This window comes from Anas platyrhynchos, chromosome 3 (genome assembly GCF_047663525.1).
Source record: "Anas platyrhynchos isolate ZD024472 breed Pekin duck chromosome 3, IASCAAS_PekinDuck_T2T, whole genome shotgun sequence".
Lineage (NCBI taxonomy): Eukaryota > Metazoa > Chordata > Aves > Anseriformes > Anatidae > Anas > Anas platyrhynchos.
In genome coordinates, this window is record NC_092589.1 from 84,841,332 (window position 1) to 84,860,499 (window position 19,168).

At 43.4% G+C, this 19,168-nt stretch overlaps 2 protein-coding genes across 10 annotated transcripts in view; one reads left to right on the top strand and one right to left on the bottom strand.

Moving 5' to 3' along the window:
- The first annotated feature begins 2,977 nt into the window (after positions 1-2,977).
- PGM3 (phosphoglucomutase 3) lies at positions 2,978-11,979 on the top strand. The gene is made up of 13 exons (XM_005024795.6): positions 2,978-3,455; positions 3,891-4,096; positions 4,725-4,909; positions 5,386-5,453; positions 5,750-5,883; positions 6,051-6,246; positions 7,726-7,883; positions 8,708-8,791; positions 9,295-9,393; positions 9,749-9,865; positions 10,530-10,652; positions 11,019-11,192; positions 11,762-11,979. Exons 2-13 carry the CDS (start codon positions 3,893-3,895, stop codon positions 11,846-11,848), a joined length of 1,629 nt encoding a protein of 542 aa, XP_005024852.4. The 5' UTR covers positions 2,978-3,455; positions 3,891-3,892; the 3' UTR covers positions 11,849-11,979.
- Positions 11,980-12,926: 947 nt separating this feature from the next.
- Positions 12,927-19,168, bottom strand: part of DOP1A (DOP1 leucine zipper like protein A) — a 61,360-nt gene continuing 55,118 nt past the window's right edge. For 5 of the 9 annotated variants that reach the window (XM_027454950.3, XM_038176583.2, XM_038176579.2 and 2 more), the window contains 5 exons: positions 18,659-18,714; positions 17,608-17,772; positions 15,995-16,124; positions 15,249-15,308; positions 12,927-13,525 (listed from right to left, as the gene is read on the bottom strand). In XM_027454950.3, coding sequence (XP_027310751.3) covers positions 13,220-13,525; positions 15,249-15,308; positions 15,995-16,124; positions 17,608-17,772; positions 18,659-18,714 — 717 coding nt within the window. In that variant the 3' untranslated portion in view covers positions 12,927-13,219. Of the gene's footprint in view, positions 13,526-15,248; positions 15,309-15,994; positions 16,125-17,607; positions 17,773-18,658; positions 18,715-19,168 lie in introns of those variants that run through there. The other 4 variants (XM_072036240.1, XM_072036241.1, XM_038176584.2 and 1 more) reach the window with 2 other exon arrangements.

The window sequence follows — 19,168 nt, forward strand, 5'->3', positions numbered from 1 at the left end:
TTTGTGTTGTTGTTTTTTTATTGTTATCGCACATGAAATATCCTACACTATGGTTTTCACAGATCCTTTTGTTATCAAAATAAGTGGTTGCACCTTAAGTTCAGAGTTTTGTCACAAGTGTCAATAAGAACTTAAGCAGAAAAATGGTACAATGGAAAATTAGGAAATACATACAGTGACTGTTCAATCCATTACAGGTCACAATGTAATTTGTATAAATTGTCAAGCAAATTTAAAAAAAAAAAAAAAAGCATTTAAAGAACGGTAATTTTAGAACATTTTCCACCAAAGAGAAACGTTAGTGGTCACTCGTGTGTGGAGCAATGACAATTTTCTAATGAGACCTGAACAAGCAGAAACTTGTGTTCACATATGACTAGAATACTTCAGTGTTACTTAACAGCAAAACTAAAATCCTATAAATTATCAGATTTCATTCTTCCCCAGCAAGATAACTGCCGTTTCAATACATTGCAATGGTTTGGCTTAAAGTTTGTGGAGTTACTTGCACGCAATTTTCTAGACAAAGAGAGAATATCCGGACGTTACAAATAGGCTGCTGTTTGACAAAGTATTTTTCTTACAAATATCAGTCAGCTGGCTAGTAGGCTTCTTGTGTATTAAACCTAATGAATTGCTGGTTTATACATACCATATAGACCTCTGAAGATTTCAGGCCAATATGTTTTTAAATACACATATTTCACGTATTACACATATTACACATATACATATTAATATCAATAATATTAATATTATTACACATAATACACATATTACACGTATTATTCTTTGTAACAAACTTCCAAATCATCCAACTGATGTCTACTAAATGAATAAATATTATGAGGAAAAGCTCCATCATTATAGGAGAAGCAAACGCGTTAATTCTACATTTCTCTCACTAAGTACTGTCTAGCTCAGTTTCTTTGTAAGTTTTTAGAAGTCATTGACTATATTATCTACCCACTAATTTCAACTGAAAGAAACTTTTTTTTTTTTTAACACTTTCTAATCTGTCAACCAGTTTTCAAATGATACCCGACCTTTATTTTTCTACACAGTGATTCCCTCCGCAAACCTCAACGGAAGCATTCGTGAGCACTCTCATGACCTGCATTATCTGGATTCAAAATTAGCATATCCAGAAATAAAAGTCATGAGTCTTTGGTTTTCCTTACAAGGAATCATGACTGGAGTGTACTATCAGCAGTTTCTTCCTTTAGAAAAAAATGAAGAATGCTCATGCTCACAGTAAAGCTTTAGACAGCGCTAACTGAATTGTCTGACCATTCTCCTGCACAGACTTTCTGGTCTACGTCAATGTTGCCTTTCAAATTTCCCTGTGATTGAAATCTCATGGATAAGGCCTATTTCTAAATCAGTTTGGTTTGCTGCTTTAAAGGAATTTTTTTTTTTAAGCAGAAACAGGACTGAATGCAAATTCTTTCACTGTTTTTAAGTCCTGACCATGTGGAATCTGCACTGACATGCTGACACATCAATGTTTTAAACAAATAAACAAAATCACAATGAATTATTAGCTGTTATAGAATTACCACTCCATGAAAAATGTAATTTACTTTCTGGACAGTTCTGGAAACAAAGTGTACTTGAACATTTTGATTTATTTATTTTTGTCTGCTCTCATGCTTTAGAGGTATTTCTACAAAAATGAACTTTATTTGTCCAGACCTTCAGCTCTGCCACGGCTGCAGACTGCAGGTCCTGAATTCAAAAAGAGGAGAGAAATTTTCTGCCTCATTGCATAATAGGAAACCATACACATTTTTTACCTTATGAAAAAAAAAAAAAATTAAAATTTCCTTGGTTTATTTGGAAAAAAAATCATTGGTATTAATTTTGTAGTCATCGGCAGAGTGTACTGAAACACTGTCATGAAAAAGCTGCTGTCAGAGTGCTTTGATTTTTAGATTTGAGCAGCCGAGCCTCAACAGCTCAACAGTAAGTGTGGTTTCATTGCTCTGTACCAATTTCCAAGTTATGGTGCTTAGTGACAAAGCGGAAGGCATCTGCTGGTGGTTCTTTACAGCTACTTCAGACTTTTCATTCACATTCTTAATCTACATATTGATAACATCTAAATATGATAATCCATTGTATTATACATTTAAACTGGGGGGAGGGGGGGGAAGAGGAAACACTAAACTTTATTCATCTCATCTTAGGTGTTTTCCTTTCCAACATGCTTGGTCTAACAGCATAAGCATAAAATACAATGAGTTGAACAACTACTACTATTAAGAATTACCATTAATGTAACGAGACCATAATGAGATGATAGCAAAAGGATATTGGGAATGGTGCCAACAGCATTAAAAGATTGTACAGATAGTGCCCAAAGCTCACACGTGATAGAGTGAGGTGGGCTTTCTTTCCCCCCTCCGCTTTGTTTAAAAGCAAAATTCGATAGTGCAGCACAAAAGTCTTTGCATTTCATGGGTTTGTGGAATGAAGTGAGAGTAGATGATTCACAAAGCAGTAAAAGATGCTGCGCACACTGCACCTTGACGGTATCAGTAATGCTCCCTCAGTAATGCTCCCAATGTGCTTTTGTGTTGGAAACCGTACTAATGTGTCAAAATAAAGGGGAAAGTGGCTTTTGAGAATCTCGTCCCTTACCAAATGGGCATCTGATCAATGAATTCAGCCCAGTTGCTGGATCTATTAAAAAAGCCAAACATTTTATGAAGTGTTTATGATTGTATGCACTGTATATAGAGGTATTGCCATTATTTTAAGCACGTATTCACTCTAAGAGATGAAGCATTCTCAGGATTATAGATGATAAACAGAATACGTTTATCTTAGACCAGGAGAAAACTGAGATTATCGTGCCTGATCTCCTTTTTCTTTTCTCTATTTCCCTCTCTCAGAGGAGCCGCCATGAGGCGGGCGGGGGCGCGCACGCGCGCCGCGCTCCCGGCCACCGGCGGCCGTTGGGGTTGGTGGGGGGGGGGGCAGCACCAACGGTCGCCGCCGTTTGAAGCTCAACGGTCGCGGCGCGCGGGCTGCCTCAGGGAGAGCCTCGCTGAGGCGAGGCCGGGCGGGGGCAGCCTCCATCCCTCCTTCACCCCCTGTGCCTGCGGGCTGGGGGCTCGCAGCCGCCGCCGGGGGTCCTGTCAGCGCCGGCTGCCGAGCGGGCGGAGCTCGGAGGCTACGTGGCTGTGCTGAGCCCGGAAGAGGAGGGCGGTGGCGGCTGAGGGCGGTGAGTCCGGGAGCCGCCCCCCTGCAAGCAACGCGGCTGAGCCCCTGGGGGCTGCTCGTGGAGGGGTGCTCGGGTGGCACCCCCGGCCCAGAGCCTGCCAACGTTACGGGTCCTGGGAGCGACTCGTGTTCTGTCGTGTTCTGTCCGCGTTCACGCACCTGGCTGAGCTGCAGCCCGAAGAAGATACCCGCTGACACTGCCCGGAGCTTCCCTGCGATTTGCGAGGGTAAGAAGAGGGGCGGCGGGCTGCATCAGGGCTCAAGGGTTGGTGCGTGGAGCCGTGGTCACGCGCAATGAGTGGCTAACGCTGAAGTGGGAAGCGGCCGGCCCTTTGCCAGAGCTTTGCTGGGAGCCCTGCCAGTGGACAACTGAGAATTTCAGAGCTCCTCGGCTAAATCGCTGCATTGTCTTGTGATCTGGTGAAATCTGGCCCTGCTCTGGTTATCTAGTGTTGCACTGGGAAAGCAGAGGCTCCTTCATGGGTTGCTCCTGTAGTGGTCCTCCCCACAGTCCCTCCAAGGGGTTTATGGGCTATTGATGGTATTGTCTTGCCCTCAGTTTAAGATATCCGTAGCCTTCAAAATTAAATGAAGTGCAAACTGTGAAACAAACTTTAATGACTTGCTTCTCTCACGGGCATCTCTGCTACTTCCTTCTCTAGAAATGGATTTTGAAGCACTGAAAAAATACTCAGCGCTGCATCCTAAGCCTGCTGGACTCACCCTTCAGTATGGCACTGCTGGGTTCCGCAGCAAGGCAGAGCAGCTCGACCACGTCATGTTCCGCATGGGCTTGCTGGCAGCTCTCAGGTCCCGAGCCACAGGATCTACCATCGGTGTCATGGTTACAGCATCTCACAATCCTGAAGTAAGAACAACCTTTTATTTTCAAAGACATCGGATGGGGTCACTGGTGGAATCAAAGCCCCTCACAATAACGGGAACAAAAAGTACCTAGAGGTCACGTCCTGCAGGTACCTGCACATCCTTAAGGGGTGTGTTCAGCCTGCTTCCTTGAAATATGATCTGTGGCATGTTTAACATAGCTTTTCCTCGAAAATATGGGAGGGTTCAGTTGCTGTCATGTGGAAAAATAAATGCTGCAATGTTAGGAAATTTGTAACATGGGCAAGGCCAGGAGTACCCTCGAAAAGATGAACATTTGAGCAAAATCTGGTATTTAAAAAAAAAAAAAAGTAAAATGCAGCAGTTTCAAACCGAACACTTAGACTGCTGTTGCTGTGGAGTATTCCTTAAGACATTTTAATGTCAAATGAACTTGATGCCAAAATTATAAGGGAGGGGGAATCTGTGACTTAAAATGCTGCTTATATTACTTTGGGGGATTGTTGGAGGTCGGAATAAATAGCTAAGCTATCGCTTTCCAGAAACATTCCATAATTAAAGAAGCAATGTGATTAAGCCTTGTGTCAGTTGTCTTCAAAGAGCTTTTAAGTTTCCCACTTCTAGTATGTTCTGTTCTGTTTCCTTCTAAGGAAGATAATGGTGTGAAGCTGGTTGATCCTCTCGGTGAAATGCTGCACCCCTCCTGGGAAGAATATGCCACCCAGCTAGCAAATGCAGAGGAGCAAGAGTTACAGAAAACACTAACTGAGATCTGCCAAAAAGCAGCAGTGAACCAGCAAAAAGATGCTTCAGTGTTTATTGGTAGAGACACCAGGTAATCACAAAATAGGTGTATGCTGCTTTTACAGAGGTGCCAGCAGCTTGTTCCTGAGGGCTGCAGAGAGCTAAGCACCCAGCAGCCACGTTGGGCCTTTGGCACTGATTTGTGATAGAAACCAACAGAAGCGTTCCAACATCATTGCTGTATTAGCTTCTCTGATAATTACGAGAACTTCCTAGCGCTGCTTCTGAATTGAATGCTTTAGTGTTCTGTTTTGTGGGCACCATGTCACATCCAGGTGTGTTTTGAAGTTTACTCATCTCCACAGTTCTTTGGCCTAGTGACTGTAATTTTTTTTTTTTTATTGTTGACCCCTTCAGTAGAGAAAGGTATGGATTTCTTCATGTTGAATGAAGAAATGTCCACTGGCAGGAAACCTGCTTTTCATAGTGATCTTCCACATGCGTTTCCTTTCCAAACCACACAAGTGTTTCCTGTAAAGGTTATCAGCTGTGTTTCTTGTTTTCCAGACCAAGCAGCAAGAAGCTTTCACAGGCGGTAATAGATGGTGTCTCTGTTCTGGGCGGCCAGTACCACGGTATGTTGAGCTTTTGTGGTTCTAGTCTGATGGCAGGTTTCTGTGTAAATGTGACTCTGCTGTGTAGACCTAATGCAGCAGCCCTGATGCCATTTCCACTTTTGCGTGTAACACTCTTCTTTCAGAAGAGTTGGATTGCTTTAATGCAAGTGGGTTAATAGCAGAACTTGAAAAATTTCTTGTGTGTTTCCTGTGTTGTGTTTGGTTACTGTAGAGTAGGAAATACCATACTGCTTTTAAGGATGAATTAATTCAGTGTTCTATTTTTGAATATTGTGCCCTTTGTTTTATGTTAGATTATGGTCTGGTGACCACACCACAGCTACATTACGTGGTCTGCTGTCAGAACACCCGGGAGCAGTATGGGAAACCAACGCTGGAAGGTTATTACCAAAAACTATCCAAAGCTTTTATGGAACTGATAAAAAAGGTGATTATCGGTTCTTGTCTTCTTGCAAGTGTACAAAATGGGTATCTCCTGATTGTTAGCCTGTTTGAGTCTGAAATTTGGAATTCAGCGTGTTTCTGGGTGTGGTGAGGGTGCCTATGGTGTCACTCGGGTATGAGTTCACTTTGCCTTTCTTCCTGTGTGTCAAGTCTCCCGGCTCTGGGGAGGGTCAGCGGCATCTGAAGATTGACTGTGCCAATGGTATCGGAGCCCTGAAGCTGTCGGAGATGCAGCCCTACCTCCCAAAGGAGGTGCTAGTTCACATCTATAATGACGGAACCAAGGAGAAACTCAATCACTTGTGCGGTGCAGATTTTGTAAAAGTTCACCAGAAGCCACCTAAAGGTACGTAGTCAGTATTTTTACATCCATTTATCTCCTCTCCAGATCTGAAAGTGCAGGGTGTAGCAGCTACAGGTGAGCTGAGCTCCCTGCTTTCTTACTTAGTGACTGTATGAGTGATTCTGCTCGTGTGATGGAAAGAGGGAATCCTCTGGCAGTTTTGGGCACAATCCTAGGTCAAAACTGTTTGGAGATCTGTGATGGGCTGATACGTGACCTGAATGTTAAGCTGGTGGAGCCCAAGGATCAGCAAGGACATGAGCTTAGTTTTATCTCCTGATGTGTTATCAGGAAATGTTGATATTGTGGGCTGGGCTCGCAGAGGCTTTCCCAGGTTCCTGAGAAAGAGCTGTCGTAATTAACTCCTTGGTGCCAGCAAAGTGACGGATTGACCTCACCCAGGGGAAGATGACTTGAACCAGCTGCCTGCAGAGAGCAGCAAGGAAAATCCCCGAAGTGGGAGAACAGAGGCTGCTTTGAATATTAGATTACCTGAGGCTAAACCGGGTTCTCCAGTCAACAACTGCACCCTCGCCTCAGCTGTTCACCATGTCTGGACGCGGCAGTACAGCAGCATTGCCCCCTTGCATGCTGCTTGCAGGCACATTTGCGGTTCCTGCACTTTGCAGGACAAAAGGTGTCAGCAATGTGGGTGGGTTTTCTGGCCTGCTTGTGTGCTAAGTCTGTTCCCCCAAGAAGGGGTTGCAGGGTGCGGAGCATCCTTTGGAGCTCCAAGCTATGCTCCTAATGGGCTCTGAAATCAGCCTAGGGATGGCCAGGTGCAGTGTTCCTGAGAAGTGAACTCAGGTTAACACAAGGAAGGGTCTTGGTTAGCATCTTGGAGAAGAAAAGCCAGGTGTAGCTTAATAAAAGAGCATTTCATTTCCATGTGCTCTGTCATACGGTGACTGCTTCCTAGCCATTTCTGTATTGGCACTAAGCCTAGAAAGGTTTTGAGGTTGGCACTCTGCATGTGTTAGACATACTGCTGAATAAATCGAATAGCGAGCCAGCAAAGCATGAGGTGTTCTTAGGCCACCACATCCACTTACAGGTTTTGTTGAGCTCTGAGGGTTGCTGGTGGTTGCTTTGGAGTGGGGTTGTTTTACCAGTGTTGGGGTTTGCGGGCTGTCTGTTGCCGCAACTCTACTGCGGTGACGGTGTCGCTGATGGGTGTGTGTTTGCCTTCTGCTGGGACAGCGCCTCGGGTCCCAACGGGAGCGAGGTGGCGGTACGGGTTTGTCTGGTGGAAACAATACAATTAAGAAGTCTAAACTATAGTAGTTTAGTAAACTATAGCCATTTAGTACAGCGTCACTGTTGCAAGCTTCTTGGTAACAAAGCAGTATCAGTTTTTGACCATTGATTTTGTGTGTGTCTGCACAGAGCCAATTTCTGGACGAGATCTGCACTGGGGCTAATTTAAACGTGTTGTAACCTTTTTTCCCATCTCTAACTCACATTTCTAACTCTGTGCACTAGGGCTAGACATGAAGCCTAATGAGAGATGCTGCTCGTTCGATGGCGATGCAGATAGAATTGTGTATTACTACACGGACACAGCTGGCCATTTTCACCTCATAGATGGAGATAAAATAGCAACTTTAATTAGTATCTTCCTTAAAGAACTTCTTGCCAAGGTAACTTTAACGTATGAATTGAATGCTCATGCTTTAAATAGAGAAAAGTGTAAAATACTTGAAAAGAGCTGTGTTAGTTTGTACCCACGTGTGTTTTTTTACATATACCTAAAGTAAACCCGCTTTGAAGAGATGTTTTGTACCTCGTTGGCATGGCAAAAATGTTACTTTTTGTAAGACTGTGACTCCCAGGCTCCAGATTTTTATTTGAGCACTGAAATTTGAACCTTGAAGCTTTTCTTAGTGAGAGAACTTTTCCACTTTGTGTTGAACGTAGTGATTTTCCATTCTCTTATTTTAATATCTTTCATTATTTTTTGGGTTCAGTACTCAGTGCTTCCATGAAACTGGATAAATGTTGAGCATTCTACTTGCATGAGAACTTACGACAGTCATGGGGTTTGTATGACATAATTCTAAAACTAATATCCGTAGCACAGCATCCATCCTCCCCAGGGAATAGAGGGGAAAAAACAAAGAAACAAACAAACAAAAAAAAATCATGCTTTTTCAGAAATTCTCCTAGTCTTGGTGTTAATGATGGATGCTCAGTTTGCAGAGCCCAAGGTCCCTGAGTGGAGCGATGCTTCAAGCCAGCCACAAAAACTGTCAAACACAAAGACTTGAATAAGATTCCTGTTGTCTTAAACGTGTGGATGGTGTCTGATGTGTGAGATAATGCCCTGATACCCAGGAGTTTTAAGGCTCTGTAGGAGAACGTAGATCCAGACCTGCACAAGTATTCTGATTCTCCTTCCACTTGCCCTGCCCCTCTGACTGTGTTCCTGGGGACAGTAAAGTGCTTTGCTTCTTGGTTTGCTCAGGTGGGACAGACGTTGAAGATGGCAGTAATACAAACAGCCTACGCCAATGGGAGTTCAACGCGGTACCTTGAGGAAACGCTGCAGGTATTCTCTAATTTATCCCTGGCAGTGTTCTGCTAATGTTGTTTACTTTTCTAGTAAGTGTTACTGTAACATGATCATTAGGAAAGCTTAACCTCGGCTAAACAAAAAGACTCTTTAAAACCTGCAGCAGTTAATAAAGTAGTGGCAAAGGAGATTTGGAAGAACAAAGCTGAAAAATGCTAGTCAGCTTTCACTACTTTTAAAAAAAAAAAAAGGTTTGGCAAAAGGTAAAACAAAATTAGGATTTCCTTGGTTGTGGTTTTTGTTTTTGAATCAACCTTTATTTCCATTTGAAGAAATGAAATCCTCTTTTTTCATGCAGTTTGCTGAAGTAACGGATAATTTAAGCTCTTGGAAGCTCAGTAGCTGTGAAACGCAGCGTGGTTAGTTTGTTTGTCACTTCATTTGTGACATTTGTTTGTCACTTCAGCTGCAGTTACCATCTGCTGACCAGAGTGAGTCTGTGACACTGTTTATATTCTCTGTATATCCATGGGTTGTAGGTGCCTGTTCACTGTGTCAAAACTGGAGTGAAACACCTGCATCACAAGGCTCAGGAGTTTGATGTTGGTGTTTATTTTGAGGCAAATGGACACGGGACAGTAAGTACGAGCATGCAATGCATCATATCTGCAGCCAAGACATACAAAAAGTGTCAAATTAGCCTGAGAATTAGGTCTTTTCACTGTCTTCTTACAGTTATCACTGAGATTTTTCTCTCCTTGTTTGAGAGCAGGCTTGTTTTCTGCCTTCGTTCTTTATCATAGCAGTGCCACTGCCTTTTCTGTTCTGTGGGGGGGAAACAAATTCATAGAAGCAAACCTTAATGACAATTATTTGGGTTGGCCTAAGTGGGAGAAGGCTTTCTTCTTTTTCCCCCTTGCTATGTCGGCTTTCCTCCTTGATGTGGGCTGGTCTTGACAAGCTTTTCTTTTTTTTTTCTTTTTTTAATTCTAGGTGCTCTTCAGCAAAGCTGCTGAAAATACGATAAGACAACTGGCAAAAGAAGAGAAAGATGATGCAAAAAGAGAAGCAGCGAAGGTGCTTGAAAACCTAATTGACCTCATTAATCAGGTAAAAGCTGAGAGAAATAAATCACTATAGAGACAGTCATGGGGCTAACACTGTTCAGGGACAGTTGGAGCAGGAAGTACTGTGCCATGATGGAAAGCGAGAGGAAAGGGGCAGTAGCAGTTTTCAGAAAGATGTCAGACTTTCTCGGGAATGGATGCAGAATGCTTTAGTCTGGTGTAGGATTCTGGGTTCGGAATCAAAGGAGGGAATAGGATGGCAGGAGAACCTGGTGATAGTATGGGACTTGTTCATGATTCAATAGCAATTCATCTTTCAACATGTTTTCCACATGTTTTCAGTAGGGGAGGGTGGAGACACTCCCTTGTCTGTGCAGCCATGGGGATTCCCATGTGTCCTAGCACAGCCAGTGTTTTTCTGGGAGTAGTGCCCAGTCACACTTCAGGGACCAGCTTTAAGCATCCTAACCCCAGAACAGAGGTGAGGTGCCGGTTCTCACTAGGAAAGTTGCACAAGTGTGCTGCAGTTCTCCTTACCACAAACAAAGTGTGTAGAAAAACAGGAGAAAAAGAAAATCCTACCCAAACCGAGACAAATGGGCTGCCTGCGCATTCACTTTCTTCATGTGGAAACTAACTGATCAAATCATGCCTTCATTTCTGCACTGCTGAGTTCTCCAGTTCTTCCCTTTCCTCCCTGCTCACAGACGGTGGGTGACGCCATCTCAGACATGCTGGTGATCGAAGCCATCCTGTCCCTGAAAGGTCTGACTGTGCACCAGTGGGATGCCTTCTACACCGACTTCCCAAACCGGCTGCTCAAAGTTCAGGTAAGTTACGTACGTTTCTTGGAAATATGCTTACGTGAAAATAGAATCCTGTAAATCAGTGCTTCTGTTCCACTTTGCCTGTGGCTGACAAGATCTGAGCATTCTGGGTGAGAGAGACAGGCTCGAGTGTTGCTCTGTTATAGGTCAAAATTTAACTGTCCTGTTTTTTTGCTCAGCAGCTGGACTTTTCTTCCTGTGCCACTTAGAACTGTCCTTAAGTTAGCCACAGGCAGTGGGACAAACTGTGCTCTGGTTCCGACAGTGCCACACACCAAAGCCTAAAGCCCTCTTACCAGTGGCCTGCTTCATTCTGCCCTCAGGGCAATCCATTCGCATGCTGTAGCAGGAAGTCTGTTTCTGTTGCAGGTTGCCGACAGACAAGTTATTGACACAACAGACGCAGAAAGACGGGCAGTTACACCTCCAGGGCTACAAGAGAAAATCGATGCCTTGGTGAAGAAGTACAAGTTCTCACGAGCATTTGTCCGTCCGTCGGGAACAGAAGATGTTGTTAGGATATACGCTGAAGCAGACACGCAGGTCAGAACTTAAACAACTTGTATGTAAGCACTGGGGGATGGTAATTACATCAAATGCAGCAGGTACCAGACTTAGCAAAGAACTTGGTGATCAAAAGAAGATCTCTTCAGATTTTCTTAGATTTATAAAAGTGATGTTTAATGTTCTTAACATCTAACTCTAAAAGGCAGATATTTCCAAAGGCAGATTTGACGCTAAATTTTGAAAAGAAAGTCAACCTTCTGAGAACTGAGGATTGAGACAAAAGTTACCTATGCAGCCAGTAACTGCATGATTTCTTAAGAGGCAGAAAAAAAAATCAAAGCAAACTTTGGATGCCCTTAAGAATTAAAACACTTAAAAGTTGCAAATGTTGCCACCTAAAGCTCTTAAAACAGTCATAGCTCACACCCCCATCTTCATGACCACGGTCATGAAGGCACCTCAACATGACACAGAAATAAGGGAAAAACAGTACTTGCATGAACTAACTGTTCAGTGCTCTGGCTGCAGGATTGCATATTCATTCTAAATTTATTCTAAACTCCCACTCCTGACACCGGTGTAACTAATTTCACAATACTCCACAGGAGAATGCTGATGCCCTTGCCCATGAAGTAAGCCTGGCTGTTTACCACCTCGCCGGTGGGAGAGGAGCACCACCCCAGCCGCTATAACAATACGACTGCGCCTGAAGTTCATAAAATGACTTTTTTAAAAATAATCATTTTCCTACCATTGGCTAATGTGGATGTACTGAACTCTTCTTGATTGTTGCAAGGATTAATCAGAACTGAGCAGAACGTTATTCCGGTTATTTCTTACCTCTGATACACCTTACCTCTTACTGCTGGAGGATGGGAGAGGAGGGTGTTCGATGCCTGGCACTGACCTGCTGGCAGCACCAGCTGTACTCCAGGTGTGTCACTGCTCAGCATCTGGGGGTGGTTCACGTCCAGAGCAGAGCTGCAGCTCCAGCCTCAGACTGATGAACCACCTGCTCCACTGCCAGCAGCGCAGCTCCCAGCAGCTCCAGTGGAGGCTCACTGGAGAGGAGGCTCCCTTCAGCCTTACAGCAGCCAGGCACGGGCTGCATTCTGACATGAGGCAGTAACAGGTACATAGTGACACTGCAGCATTCAGCAGCTGGTACTCAGATTAATTAAAAGGGACCAGCTTTCACTGATTACCATGACTCACCTAGGCTAACTGCTGCATTCATATTTTAGCGTTACTGTGACGAATTCCCTGCCCCTCCCCAAGTCACAGGCTGTCAGGCTGTGCCTGAAGGCCGGCTCCCCCACCCTGAGGGCTGTGGGATGGCTGCTGCACGAACAGCTCCTCTGCTGCCCCCACACCCAAAGGCTGTGCTGGGCTGGAGCCTAAGTTCACTTCAGGGGCAACACCATGATGAGAGAGTGTTTGCAAATAATACGTCTTATTGCAATAATAGCTTTTTTTTTTTTATATGAACTTAACATATGGCTTAAAAATGATCATAAACACTATTACTGCAACTGCTTTTTTAAGTCTGATTTCTGTGACCTTTCCTACTCCCCTTCAGTGTGAGGGGGCTGAGCTAACGGGATGGCACACTTTGAATACACAGGCATTGCTCGTCCGCATCTTTCAGTTATCTACCTCCAATAAAGATACCAACTGCATTAACTCTCAGCATGGCCTTCTGGAGATTGTGAAATAAGCACAAGTTCCAACGGATCAAAAAAAAAAAAAGACAAATAAACTGGAAACAAATTGAAAAAAATGTGCACCTTGTATTTTTTAGGATTTTTTTTTTTTTTAAGACAGAACTCAAGACAACAAAATGTGTACTGTAAATAGTAGGCACCATAATCAATATGAGCCACCAATAATTACACTTGATTCAGGCCACATCCAGAACTCTTATTTACAAATATTTAACTTAAATACAACATTAAGTATTTCATTACATACAAAGTAAGAAAAGAATACTATACACCCGGGAAAGATACAGTATTTCTTTTAAATAGGTACATTACATGTAGGCTGAACAGTACCGGTTTGGTTCACGTTTTTATGACCCCTTCAAGGAAATCCTTCTCCACCATTTCTTCTATCTTCTGCCTCGCTTTGCTAGAGAACTGCTTGAGGTTCTCCATCTTCATGTCCTTGTTCGGGAAGCAGTTGGGGTAAAGGACAGGGCTCCCTGAGTGTCCAACGCACCTGCTTGTGACTTTGCTGTTAAAAACTTGGCTGAGTACGTTAAAGAAAGGCAAAAGCTGCTCAATGCTGCGAACAGTGTAGATGGTTAAAAGCAAGTGGCCTGGCTCCCAGCTTAGTGTTTTCCCTGAGCTGTCCTCTTCTGGGTTTTTCTGAAAATAGAGAGAAACAGGAAATAATGCAGGACAAAACAAGAAATACAGGCACAAATAAGAGGCTAATGCCTGATAAAGTATTTTTCCTTATCCTAGAACTATTTATCCCAGCAACAAAGTACACAGAGGCTGCCGCGCAGCTTTCGGAGCAGATCTGCTCCCTGTTACCGCTTGGCTGGAGCCCTTTGGAGGCGGCACCAGGCGAACACTTGCCTCCACTGCTCCTCTAGCTGCTCTGTAAAGCAGGCTGCATTTCTGAGACAGCCCTCAGGCTGCATCCTACAGCCTGTGGCAGGGACAATAAACCCCTCAGGGTGTTAGAATGGAAATGAAGCATTTTCGTTTTGTAGCTTGAGTTCCAAATTTTCAGAAGAGCAAAGGCAGTGCTGTTTCAAATATCATAACTAGCACATCTGGAGGCTCTGCGCAGACACCTCACTAGCACGTCAGGAAGTTCTCGCAATGCAACCCAGTTCAGCTGCTCATCGCGTGCTCCCACAAGCCCCTGACTACACACCTTGCACTTCACGGGGAGAATTTCAAGGGAGAGAACTTTAGGAGCACCACCACTGAAGGCAGTGGTCACACACCCAATGCTTGCAGTCAGTGTCCTGGTATAACAACTGTTCAGGGTCACCTTAAACGTCTGCATGCTAAAGTATCTGAGCACTAACATCCAGCTGCTCTTGGGTCCAAGAACCCCATGGGCTGTGCAGCCACCATGGGTGTGGGCCCTGCTGCTAAGGAGCAGGCTCAGTAATGAAGGGAGAATGAAGACGAGTGGAGCATATGGTAAGGATTAGTGATGGCGCAGCCTTTGAGCAGATTTCTTCAAGAAATGGTATTTAGCAAATATAATTTTTGTCCTTCAAATAAAAGCAACTGTCTGTTCCAATTCAGGAGCCTGTGACATCTGTTTCACAAAGCAATTAGATTAAATATGAACACATTCAGCATTTCAGTCTGGTTGTTTGGCTCCCTGTCACAGGAAACAATTATTGCAGCTATACTGCTTATTCTCTACGGTATTTCTAGAAAAGAAAGGCTGCAAAATAAGCTAGAACAAAAGGAAGACTACATTCCAACACAGAGTTGACAATGCCTCCTACAGAAACTGCTAATTTTTGTAATTTAAAAGTTTCCCATCGGATTCATGGAAGAGAGACTTTTCGGTACCGGTCTCCGCCGTGCTCTATACAACCCCGCGAGGAGCACGGAGCGGCTCCAGCACGTGGCCGGCAGCAGCGCACCCAGCAGTCAGCCGTGTGGGTGCACGTGCAAACACTGCCAGTGCCTCTGAGCAATGAAATACAATCTGTCCAAGCCATTTCCTCACAGCAGCATCTTTGCCAACACCGCTACCTCCTCAGATACTAAAAGCAACAGTTAATTTGACACAGACTGGGTTAGGGATTGTTTCATGCCTGCTTTCTGTTTGGCATAATTAATTTCACACGGATTTGTGAAGATGATTCCTTTTAGAACAAAAAACTAATTTTTTTGCAATCTATTCATGTAGGAAACCAACTTAAAAGTAAATTTATGAGCCATCTATAAAGATGAGGGCCCTTAGGATTACTTCACTTCAAAAATAGCTCGCTTTGTCCTCTAAAAAGACTCCTCTCTTTCAGTTCAGAAAGTCAAATGCTACCCGGGGCCTCAAGGTGATGGTGTTATGGTGAGCTTATTTCACAACTCAAGCATCAAAGGCCACCCTCACCTGATGCTTGGCCATCTCCAATCCCTCCAAAACCACCGTCTTAAAGTCCTCCTGTTTGTCCTGTGGAAGGAAAGAGGAGAACTTTCAGACTGCATTTCATATATGGAAATCATACGCTGCCATGAAGGCTGTGCAGTTGGTTGGGTGCCGTGTTTCAGCAGGAAGTTACCGGCCCCCAAGAGCGCGTTGGCCAGGAACGGCAGAGAGGGGCTCATGGGGCCAAGACACTCCTAGACAATGACAGCACTGTCAGGTTGTTCTGTTTATGGCCAGCAGTGCCGAAGGAGGTTTTTAAGCACACTCCCCTCGGACAACAGAGCCTAAGAAACACCCCGCTGCATGAATCAGAGCATTAGTCAGAGCGCCCCGAGGCAGAATTAAAGCCAACTGAAACACTTTGCTCAGAAACAGTATTTTCTAAGAAAAGCACAGCTACACGCGACAGTGTCCTCCTCTGCTCCAAGAAGAAATGGCCTGGAAATCCGTATTCATTACCTCGTGGTCATCTCACCCCGTATTGAGTGAACAGAAAAAAATATTCAAAGTCATTGACTTTTTTTTTTTTTTTTTTTTTTTAATAAACCTACCTATGTCTTTGTCTGATGCTGGCCTGAGATTACACCAGCAGGAATCTCCCATGCTGGATAAGCTCCTTTCCATTCTCCATTGAAATAAACACTCAGACGTACAGTAACTTGCAGCACTAAGCTCTCACTGAAAAGCAGAGCTGGATAGAAGTGGCGTACCTTTGCTTTTTTTCGCAACAGCTTTGCCAGACGCACCACGTAAGGTTTGAATTCCCTCTGATGTGTACCCTGTCTTCGTACCTCCAAGCCTGAATCATCTGATGCTTCTGGAATAAAAGCCCAGCGATACCTGTCATGAGATAACACAAGCAGACATTATCCTTACTGAACATGCAGCCTTTTCTGCTGGATCTAAGAACATGAGAGGATGAGGAAATCTAGTTAAATATCAAAAAAAAAAAAGGAACAAAACCCAAAACCCAATATTTGACAGGAATAGCGAAGCCACACTCTGAAAAGCAGAAGGTAACATGGCTGAGAAAGGTAGCATTGTCTTTCTCCTTTAGTTTCTTGAAGTATTTAAGGATGTCAAAATCAAGATAAGGCAGCAAAACCAGAAGTAAAAATACTTGCATCTTTATTATGTGCAAGGGAACCAAAAGTGACTCTAAATTATAAAATATGTAAGTTACTTAAAACACTTGCATGTTCGTGATACTTTGAATAACACACTGAATGTTCTCTATATACTGTGTTGATAGGAGGAATTAATTTATTTTATCTATTCACAGGCCAAAAGGATAAAACAAACCATTCCCTCCCCTTCTGCTCACTGCACTGCCAAGACTGGCTACCTGCATTATAAACTATAAAGGAAATTGAAGTTTCCATCCTCAGGGCTCCTGTCCAAGTCTCTGTGAGAACTCTAAGGGACAGCATGATTCAGCATGACGGCTGTCTTTCCAGAAAGGCACGGTAATGACCTTAATAAAACTGGTTTGACTAATAGTGGAGATTAGGACAGCACAGAGAGCTTGGCAAGAATTATGAGCGAAACACCCAGAAAATAAAACAAATCAAGGAACCTTTAGATTAGCTTTAGATTTATGGATAGTTCAGGTCACAAAGTGACAGTGTGCAAGTCCTTCCACCTTCTAGCACCCACGAGGATCTTTAGAATGCCAGGTCAATCAGAGCTGACCAAATATCTCCACCATGCAGCATCAAGGAAGAGAAGAAATACTTGGTTTTGTCCTGTGCTGCTTCTCACTTTTGCAGTCTTCAGCATTGTTCTATGCTCATTTTTTTCCAATGGAATAGGATCACAGAGGCACTGCACGAGCAGTTTGCATGCATGAACGCTGCTGCTCTAAACCAACCTGGAGAGCCCCCTCTACAAGCAGGTTTGTTGCTGCATATTCCAGTCAGCTCACACAGGAGTTAATTTAAGTGAAATCATACTGGGATCATACAGTCATCTGATCTGATGACTTAGTCACTGAGACACGTGGGTGTACTTTGGGTTCTCAGACATTACTGCAACTAAATACTTGAAAAACAAAATATTTGATTTAAGTTGCTATTACTCATTAGCTCGCAGGTGTGGAGAATCTCAAGCCACAGCTAAATCAAAACAGCTTGAAATCGTCTGCTGGGCAGTGTCATTTGCTCTGGGGGCCACTCTGCCATTGGCAGGGGTTGGACTGTGGGGTACTCTGGATGAAAACCAGAAAGGGAAAAGAAATTGGAAAATGCAGATTTTAAACATGAGAATTTTACCAAGAGGCACAGATAAACATCCAGAAACCTAGATGATAGCATCTTTTACTCACATCTGAAATTGAGGAAGGTTTTCAGATGGCAAAGCTAGGGCCAAATCCAGGAACTTGCAAGCAGACAAGTACAGGTTCAGCCATCTCTGGCTATTGTAGGACGTGGAGAAACCATTTCCTCCCGTGTATGTTGTCTCCAGACCAGCAACGGATGGACCAGAAGTCCTAAAATAAAGTACCGCAGACAGGTAAGTCATCATGGGAAGATCCTCCTTCTGTTATTGCCTTTATGAACACACAACTGTTATTTACCAAAACAATTTGACATGCATAAATCAAAACAGAATGTTGCAAGTCTGTGCTATAGCTGGAGTTTAGTAAGTGTATGTATAAATAAAACATTTATATAGATATAAAAATAAAAATATATTAAACTGTATCTGATTCCTGTCAGTCATCCAGATTAAGAGGGAGTTTTAACTCGCTCATTATGTGGATATTACTTTATTTTACAGAAAATTCTTCAAAAGAATACAAAGCTAGGAAAAAAGTGAAGAACAAGACTTGGGCAAATAACTCCTCTTGTTCTTTTGAGAAGTCTGAGTCTGTTGCTAACACTGACTGAAACTAGACCACACTACACAGAGGGTAGGTGCGATAGAAATAGGCAATACAACAAAATTAAAAGCTCTGCCTAATCTCTGTGTCTTTCTAACAATAGAAGAAACCACTTTTTTAATAGAATTTTAAAAGGTGCAATCTTAATCTAAATATATGCATAATACAGAAAAACTATAAAGTCATGTGTATTTTAATTGCAAATCAGGGTCGTTTTAGCCGGGAAGACACTAAGAACTAAAATACTTGTAACGCATAATTTACCCTAGATGTTTATGAGCAAGCTAACAGTTGTTGTTCTTTGTTGTTGTTGTTTTGCCCTGAACAATGTGTTCCTGGTACTGCAGTCAGACTGGAACACTCTTCGCTTGTCCTTTTCATTTGAGCTTGACAATTGTTTCTAAGACAAACTACTCTGAAGAATGGCTCATCTGTCCATCAATGTGCCAAGAGACCGGTATTAAGCTAAAAAAGCAGGAAGTTCGTAAATTACCTGGAAATGTCTTCATCTGCAGTGAGCTCCTGTTCCATCAGTAAAAATACTTGTACCTGAAGATCAAATGCTGTATTTTAATACCATTTTTTACAGAACGCAACCCAGGAAAATGCTGTAGGGAAGTGTGAGTAATAAGCCCTAGAGGAACTATTGTTTGGAGCTTTATTTCCATTCCTGGATGATGCCCACTGAACTACGAGTGGACAATGGCACTCTGAAATCCATCCCTCATGTACAGCTCAAGTAGCACAAGGACCTGGCTCTCTTATGGCCAGGGAAGCTCTCAGAGGCTAATTCCCTCCACTTCTTAGAAAGGGAGCCCAGCAGAGAGCAAGGCCTGAAGGAAATGAGAATAAAGAATCACAAAGAAGCAGTTAAGCTCAGGTGTGAGTTCCTGGAGACAACACAGTGCTGCCCGCTGGAAGCAGTTCCTTGACTGCTGCACCTTGCATAAACACCAGGGGACAGCACAAGGACAGGAGAGCCATGCTGCTCCCAGCTCTTAGC

Coding starts and splice junctions, on each gene's coding strand:
- PGM3 (XM_005024795.6), top strand. CDS start 3,893: ATGGATTTTGAAGCACTGAAAAAATACTCAGCGCTGCATCCTAAGCCT. Junction 4,910..5,385: donor TTTATTGGTAGAGACACCAG/GTAATCACAAAA, acceptor CTTGTTTTCCAG/ACCAAGCAGCAAGAAGCTTT. Junction 8,792..9,294: donor ACCTTGAGGAAACGCTGCAG/GTATTCTCTAAT, acceptor CATGGGTTGTAG/GTGCCTGTTCACTGTGTCAA.